At 35.1% G+C, this 8,722-nt stretch overlaps 1 protein-coding gene across 1 annotated transcript in view; it reads left to right on the top strand.

Moving 5' to 3' along the window:
* Window positions 1-7,921, top strand: part of ABCD3 (ATP binding cassette subfamily D member 3) — a 75,751-nt gene extending 67,830 nt beyond the window's left edge. The window contains exons 21-23 of the mRNA XM_059375453.1: window positions 491-595; window positions 4,420-4,476; window positions 6,432-7,921. Coding sequence (XP_059231436.1) covers window positions 491-595; window positions 4,420-4,476; window positions 6,432-6,509 — 240 coding nt within the window. The 3' untranslated portion in view covers window positions 6,510-7,921. The remainder of the gene's footprint in view (window positions 1-490; window positions 596-4,419; window positions 4,477-6,431) is intronic.
* The last annotated feature ends 801 nt before the right edge of the window (window positions 7,922-8,722 follow it).

The following is an 8,722-nucleotide window of genomic DNA, read 5'->3' on the forward strand; positions in this document are numbered from 1 at the left end:
TCTCTGTCTGTCAAATAAATAAATAAAATATTTTTAAAAAATTATTGGTGTAAATATTAATTGGCAGCTTAATATTAATTGACATTACTTAAGCAATAAAATGTTCAGAAATAAATACATTTTTTTCATTTAAGCCATCTGGAGTCTGAATTCTAAGATTTGGTTAAAATATGTACCCTCTAATCTTGTTTAGAGAACATTCTATAATAGTTTAAATCTCAGTCACATTTCACATCAGTCTTAAATGTTTTAGATTAACTCTTAACAGTAAATTTCCTGTGTGTTACATTTTCCCCTTTGGGACGATAGTAAAGACACATAGGTTTTGTTTCTTTTAAATATATTTCTCTTTGGGGGAAGTAGGTTTTTTGAGGTATAATAATTTTCATTCTTGCTTTCCAAGACTCAATGCATATTTAATTTAAGGTAAATCTATTTTAGCTTATTAATTTCTGCATGTGATTATAAAATATTTCCTTTTATGCTTCAGATGGCAAGATTATTTTATCATAAACCCCAGTTTGCTATTTTGGATGAATGCACAAGTGCAGTTAGTGTGGATGTGGAAGGTTACATTTACAGTCATTGTCGAAAGGTAAGCATTTCAGGTTCTTAGTTTGAGGGTCCCTGTCATTCTTGGTTTACTGTGTATCCAACCAGATGTCTATCCAAAGAGATTTCAAAATGACTATCAAAGGGTGTTCTCTCTGCTTTAACAAAGATTTCAAATGATAATTAATGATATGAGTTAAAAAATTATAAATGAATTCTGTATATAATTCTCTTTGTCTATATCTTAGATTTGAAACAAATACTGTATCTAAATTTACTTCTCTTTTACCTCATTCCCTATACTCAGAGTTAATAAACTGAGATATTCTTAATGTGTTCCATTAAGAATGAAGCCTAAATATCTCTTTTTTTTAATCAGGAAACCTTGACAGTAGTCATTTGGTAGTTTTCAGTTTGTCCTTTTTTCCCCTCCTCTGGCCTGGGCAACATTTTACCAGAGTTTCTTGTGGTAGCCTTTCTGAGGCTGTGTGTATTGATACTGTTCTTTAACTCTTTGGTAGTTCTGTGGTGGTTGTCATACCATCTATACTCTTGTTGGATTTGGAGAGTAAGAGCAGTATATCCTAACTGTTTTTCAGTGTTATGTAAGTAAAGGAAGTACAGGAGTCTTTTAACAATTTGTAAGTGTTATTGGGGGTTTACAGTAAATATAAAAGGTCATGTTGCATATTTACAGTATGAATTCGTACTGTTAAGAGTGTGGTCATTGATCAGCATCTCCTGGGAGCTTGTTAGAATGCAGCCTCTCTGGCCCTACTAAATTAGAGTCCACATTTTAACTAAATTCCCAGAGGATTCAAATGCGTATTATAGTTTGAGAAGCATTGGTATAATGAGGAAAGAATAAATTTGCTACATGAATCTTTGTAGGAAGATTTTTCTGTACTGATTTTATTTCTTTAATGGTTTGTTTTCTATTCTTGAATCAGTTATGTTCATTTATAATATTTTTATGTATCTGTTCCTATAAACTTTCAGATTTATAGGTATTGGAGGTGTAGTCTCTATTTGATCAGTGATTTAGAGGCTCTTTGGTGGTAGTCTTGACTGTGTGCTGTCCCCTTATGTTTAGTTATAAGCTATATTTCCCCACAAAAAATGCAACTTTCCAATAAAAGTGTAGATTCTGTTTAAAAGAAGAAAATTTGGGGTGCCTGGGTGGCTCAGTGGGTTAAAGCCTTTGCCTTCTGCTCAGGTCATGATCCCAGAGTTCTGGGATCAAGCCTCACATCAGGCTCTCTGCTCAGCGGGGAGCCTGCTCCCTCCTCTCTCTCTGCCTGCCTCTCTGCCTACTTGTGATCTCTGTCAAATAAATAAATAAAATCTTATAAAAAATTTAAAATAAATAAAAGAAAATTCTTACGGGGTCCTCAGTTTCCAGTTTTAATTATATTCCTGTAATAACAGTTGAAATGAGATATGAACTCCTTGAACTTAGAGCTCATTTATAGCCACAAAACAAATAAAAATTTACAAATTAAGTACAGACAAAACACAGTTTCAATTTGGTAACATTAAAGAGACCTCTGATACTGTTTTGCTGAAACTAAACCACCAGTTTGGGATTTAATTATGGAAAGATACAGTCTGAGGTCCAGATCTTATATTTTGAATTTTGCTTCTGTATCCTATTTAAGTAATTCTATCAGAAAGAATGCTTTCATTAAGCTGAGACCTGATCCAATTACTGTAGAGTCATAAAATAAGGTTATCTGAAGAGAGCTTTCAAAAATCAAGTAAGTGGGGCGCCTGGGTGGCTCAGTGGTTTAAGCCGCTGCCTTCGGCTCAGGTCATGATCTCAGGGTCCTGGGATCGGGTCCCGCATCGGGCTCTCTGCTTGGCAGAGAGCCTGCTTCCCTCTCTCTCTCTCTGCCTGTTTCTCCATCTACTTGTGATTTCTCTCTGTCAAATAAATAAATAAAATCTTTAAAAAAAAAAAAAAAAAAAATCAAGTAAGTGGGGGTGGCTCAGTGGGTTAAAGCCTCTGCCTTTGGCTCAGGTCATGATTTCAGGGTCCTGGGATCCAGCCCCTCATCGGGCTCTCTGCTCAGCGGGGAGCCTGTTTCCCTTCCTCTCTCTCTCCCTGCCTCTCTGCCTACTTGTGATCTCTGTCAAATAAATAAAATCTTTAAAAAAAAAGAAAAAAGTAAGCGTACCATTGAAATGTGTTACTAGTAACTTATTTTGTCATGCAGTTTGTAACCAATTTGAAAACTTTTCCACATGACATCCAAAGTTATGGCACATTAAACGTGTTAAGTGCTATCACTTTATTTGCTTATTTATTTCTAGAGAGAGAGTAGGGAACGAAGAAACAGAGGGAGAGAGAATCTTAAGCAGGCTCCACACCCAGCACAGAGTCCAACTTGGGGCTCCATCTCATAACCCTGAAGTAATGACCTAAGCCAAAATCAAGAGTCAGACACTTACTGACTTAGCCACCCAGGCACCCCAACTGCTCTCACTTGAAGTAATCACTTTGTACCAGCAAAGTACAAACACAGACTTGGACACTTAAATCTCATGGTAGAAATGATCCAGAATATACTTTGGCTAATTTTTAAAAATTTATTAATTAAAATAAAATTAGAACTCATGTTGGAATTATCTGGATACTCAAGCATTTATCTCTCAGCCTGAAGAGATCCATTTTAAGTAACTACGATCTAGAGCAGGGTTTCTCAGTCTCAGCTCTGTTGACATTTTGGATAATCCTCAGCTAATCCTCAGTTGTGAGGAGCTGTCCTTTCTTTATAGGATATTTGATAGCATATCTGACCTCTGTTCATTAGATGCTAGTAGCACTCTCAATTGTGACAATCAAAAATGTCTCCAGACATTGCCAAGTGTTCCCTGATGGATAGAACTCCTCCCAACAGCCCCAAGTTGAGAACCACTGATCCAGAGCCTCTGCAGTTATATTGGTGGGTTGTTGTTGTTGTTTTAATCGTTATTAGAAATCTCTGAATCTTTACTTAGAGTTTAAAAACCAGTAAGATTTTGGGGCACCTGGATGGCTTATTTGGTTAGGCATCTGCTGTCAGCTCAGGTCATGATCCCAGGGTCCCAGGATTAAGCCCCATGTCAGGCTCCCTGATTAGTGGGGAGCCTGCTTCACTCTCTGCCCGTCCTCCTTCTGATGCTCTCTCTCTCTCAAATAAACAAAACAAAACAAAACAAACAAACAACAAAAAAACCCAATAAGGTCTCAAAACTAAAAGATTTTTCATTATTTTGTAGCATGCTTAATAGGGTAGTTAAACCTTGCCTAAACTAGCAGAAGATATTTAAACTCTTAACTTATCTCAGTGTCGGTGTTATAACGTTGCCACAGAAACATTCAATTTTCTGCCCGAGAATTTTGCCCCAGACATAATCCAAAACAGGTTCCAATAAAGGAGTGTGACCCTGTATTTGAAAAACAGATTGACTGTAGACAGTACCATGTTGATTTAATTTTCCTGACTTTGACCTCTTGCTATTTTTACTATTCCTATACTCTTTTCGCATATTTTTCACAATAAAATAGAATCTGGGTCAGGATATATATTTTCTGCCCCAAACAAAATAGTACACTTAATGCTAGTACCTGTTAGGTTGTTTTTGTTTGTTTGTTTGTTTGTTTTTTAAAGAATTTATGGATACTTGTGTGTTTTTATTATGTGGTTGATGGTCTGTACTTTGCATCACCTTGAACATCGGCATCATTTGTTATTTTTTCTCTTTTACATTGATTTTTAATTATAGCTTCTGAAAACAGTCATTTTAATAGTTTAAATATGTAGATGAGTTTAATTTGTGATTCTGTGTTACTGATAAAAACTTAAATCATTTTCTTTGTATTAGGTTGGCATCACCCTCTTCACTGTGTCACATAGAAAGTCTCTTTGGAAACACCATGAGGTTTGTATTTCTTATATTGAATGGTATAGTGGAATTTTATCTCATTTAAATACTTGAATTCAGGTGATTATGGTTTTAGATTTCCTGGTATATGTTCTCTTACAAATATATACCTTGAAGGACAAAACGTGATTCTAAATTTTCCTTAAATATTGTAGTTATCAGTTTTGAAATCTCTAATACATATTTAATAAGCCCTAACTGATTGGAGAGATAGTAGAGAACCAGTTAGTGGTTCTCCATTTTTAGAAATCACTATTGTATAATAGCTGACTAAACTTTACACAACCTTATCACAGCTATGGCTAAGTGAAGTTTTCTCACCACTCAGTATTGACAGAAGGGAAAGAGTCTTAGGAAGGATTAGATGGCAGAAAGTTTAAGGACATTTTTAGTGAGATCATGGCTGTAAGGGGAAACTGAATAATGTCAGCTGTGTTTATCATTGGACTGTAATAAAACAGAATCATTAAGTATTTACTATAATTTACATAGCCATTACAGTGAGGTTTGCACTGGTATGGATCCCTTATGTATCCTGGTGTTCTAACAGTGCCGTTCTCAGTATGGCAGTTCTTTTCAGCTCTTCAAGATCTTCATGATCAAACCCCAAACTAAATAAACCCTGTTAACTCAACTCTTCCCTTGCCTCTCCTCCCTTTCCCTTCCCCTCTCTTTTTCTCTTACCTTCCTTCTCTTTCTTCCTTCCTAAATGATAAAGACATTCTAGGTAAAAGAAAGGGTTTGAGAAAAATTAGAACAAATGTACAGGGTATCTTGGTCCATAAAATACATACCTGATGGAGCAACTTTTTCCCCAAGTACTGAGTTGAATGTCCTTGGGGGATACAGAGTGCTTTCTTTAACCTCAATAACCCTATGGTTAAGATGATAGTATACAGATAAGATGAAAAGTATGGGATTTGAACTCAGAAAACCTGGCTTCAAGCATGACTGGCATCCGTTGCTTCCTTCATATAATAAAGTTATTGATCCTTGCCTTCCTGTCTCTTAGATTACCATGAATATCGAAGAGGTAGCCTCTGTGAAAGTATTTAGTAAAAATAATGGAATTCTATATAGCTGTGTGACTTTTAAAGATAATTTTTATTCTTGTAATTTGTCCATTAATTCTTATAATTTGTCCATTTTTCAGAATGAAATGAGAAATTGAATAACTAATAATCAAAGCAGTTTAAAAAGTATCCAAGCCTTGGTGTTTTCTCAGGAGCTCATAAATATCATAGCGACAGAGCTGTGAGAGTTTTTGGATTTGACCTCCCCTCTTCTTCTGGTGGGGGAGACAAGTGCAGAGTACCAAGCAGAGATTGTGTGACGGAGGGATGTTAATGTCAGAGGCCAGAATAGATAGAAGATGGGAAAACATATCTTTTCTGTAAATAAAAAGCTGCTAAATAAAACAGAAGTCTTTCTAGCTGTTGTCCTAAGTGTCTTCATAGGATGGGATATACAGGCATACCGTATAGCTCTTTTACTCCTCTACTAAGACCACAAACAAATAAAAAGCCTTAAGTTAGAGGTTCCGAACTAATCCAGGAAACCAGATAAAGGAAATATTCAAGAATTCCCCGTTGATTAGGCTTATCCTTAGTGCAATTCAGCCTGTGGTACATTGGATTGGATGTGGAATTATGGAAGCATTCTGATATGTAGGATGCCTGTATGTTTGTTTCCTTCAAAATAATGAGGAATTTTGGTATTTTGGTTTTTATAAAGGAAAGTACTCTGTCCACTCCAAGCAGAATCACATTGTTGCTATATTAAAGAGAATGGACTTCTTCATTTAGTCTTACCTTTCTGGGTATAAAACTTTTGAAGGTATTAGTAGCTTAAAATAATTTCCATTTTCTTGTATAATAACCTCTGCATAAATTCCTGACAAAAATGAAATTATCTTAGTCATTGATTTCTTTCCCCCCACTTCTTTCCCATAGTACTACCTGCATATGGATGGCAGAGGCAATTATGAATTTAAACAGATAACAGAAGATACGGTTGAGTTTGGCTCTTAGAATCTGGAGAGCTGTTCTGCTTCAATGAAATCATTAAAGAACACACTTAGAAATACACAGTATGTTGTAAAATAAAGCTGAGCTTGGGTTTTGTTTTTATTTTTTTCTTAAAACAACAAATAATTAGATATGAAATAATTGAGAACAAGTTGTTAAACCATTTAATATTATATAGGATCTTGCTAATTGTGTATATGTTGGTTTAATTATTAATATGTACTAAGAATGTCCTTATTCTTGTGGTTAAAAACCTGCCTAAATTAAATTGGGCTTAAATCAGTGTAATCTGATTCATCCTGGGATGTAAACCATTTGAAGTCAGCTAATTTGACTTTTATGGCTCTATCTTTTCCTTCAATGAAGAACCCTATTGAAAACTGGGGTCATCATTTATCCTGTTCTTACAAAATAGTCTTGAGCTTCATTTTCTTGTGCTCCATGATTGTAGGAAACAAATCATAGTATTTTATCAAAACATATAACCTGATGCATAATAGCATTTATCACGCAGTGGCAGATTGCTTTAGCTGCCACCGTTATACTCATTCCTTGTATAGATCTTGGGGTACATTTGACTCCAGGAAAGCCATTTGAAATTTCTTTGGCTAAATAATAAGTGTGCCCCTCTCAGTCTGCAGTATTGAGTTGTTCTGAGGGTTCTTTGTGGGAATATAACAGAAGTTTATGTGCAGTCTTGCTTACAAGGGGTGGTTACTATGTTTCACACCTAATCTTCCCAATGTTTGGGATATTAAGGCATAAAGTCCTTACATGTCAAGCTCAAGCTCTTTAATAAGAGTTTCAGATTTTTTAAAAGAATTGGATGGATCTGTGTATGTTAAAAGCCCATTCATTAGAAGTGTGGTGGTTACATTTGTTAAACTCCAAATGAGCCATAGGAATGCACTACATGAAGTAATGCACTGAGTATGCAATGTTATCACTGTCTTTGACTGTGATTTTATGTTTAAAAAACGTTATAATTACGCACATGGGTGAATTATGTTTCCTAGGCACTGGTTTATCTCTGTGAATCTTGAATAACTTTTTATATTTGGGTCATTATGTTGAACTATCCCAAGAGAAATTGATTTCACCTCACCAAGCCACCATTAATGACTTACATGTATTTTTTGCACAGGGAAAACTGAAATGGGATTTTATCAATAAGCTAGATATGAAATCAGTTTTATCAGACTAGGGTTCAGAAATGGGCATTTTATAATCTTGTTTCAGTATAACTGATTTTATTTTTTTTGCACAATTAACTATAAGAATCACCGGCTACCAAAGTAAAACTTGATGTACTGATTCCATAATATGTAACATTCAGTTTTTACCACTCTCTTTGGCAAACTTGTCTACTTACTTATTTTCTGTTCAGATTAAAAAGAATCAGTTATCCTGTACAACTTTTGCTTGTTCTTTTTATTCTGGTATCTAAAAACCGGGTAGTTCATACATAGTTCATATAATCTTGACTTAAAAAACATGAAAATAAATTGACATTCAGAAATCCCTTTTAGCACCCAAAGTCTCTTTTTCAAAAAGTATGTCAAATGTGATTTTTAGCAAAATGAATTTCTCTTTTAGAAAAGCCACATAAAACCTTCTGTTTGCCAGAGCACCTGGCTGATTCAGTTGGTGGAGCCTGTAACTCTTCATCTTAGGGTCATGAGTTTGAGCCCCAAACGAAAAAAAAAAAAAAAAAAAAAGATGAGACCCCCATAAACATCGGTGTACCTCACAAATGCAACCAAATAGCCAGGAGACTTTAAAAGATACTATCAGTCCTGGGAAGGATTTTAAGTTCTGGGGGAATTTTGAGATTTTCAGATTTCTAGATTACCCTGAACCTACTAGCAGCTGCCTCTTTATTCCTTTTGTAATGGATTTTTACCATCAAAAAACCAATTGGGGTTCCTTTTTTTTATTTTTTTCTTCCTTTTAAAATTTAACAAACATTAAAGTGCTTTACTGTTTGAGGCATAGAGGAATATCCTTTTTCTGGAGAATCACCATATACACTAACATAATGGTGGTTCTGTGAAGACCTACAGTAAAGAAATCGAACGTTTCTAAAATATGATTACCGTGAAACATCTTTTTCCTCACAGTTCCTCTTAGCATATTCTGTAGGCCTCACTGGGAAATGGCAGCTTAATCTGAACAATAAGCTAGAGAATAAATTCCATTCCTGAGCAACATACTGC

This window comes from Mustela nigripes, chromosome 14 (genome assembly GCF_022355385.1).
Source record: "Mustela nigripes isolate SB6536 chromosome 14, MUSNIG.SB6536, whole genome shotgun sequence".
NCBI lineage: Eukaryota > Metazoa > Chordata > Mammalia > Carnivora > Mustelidae > Mustela > Mustela nigripes.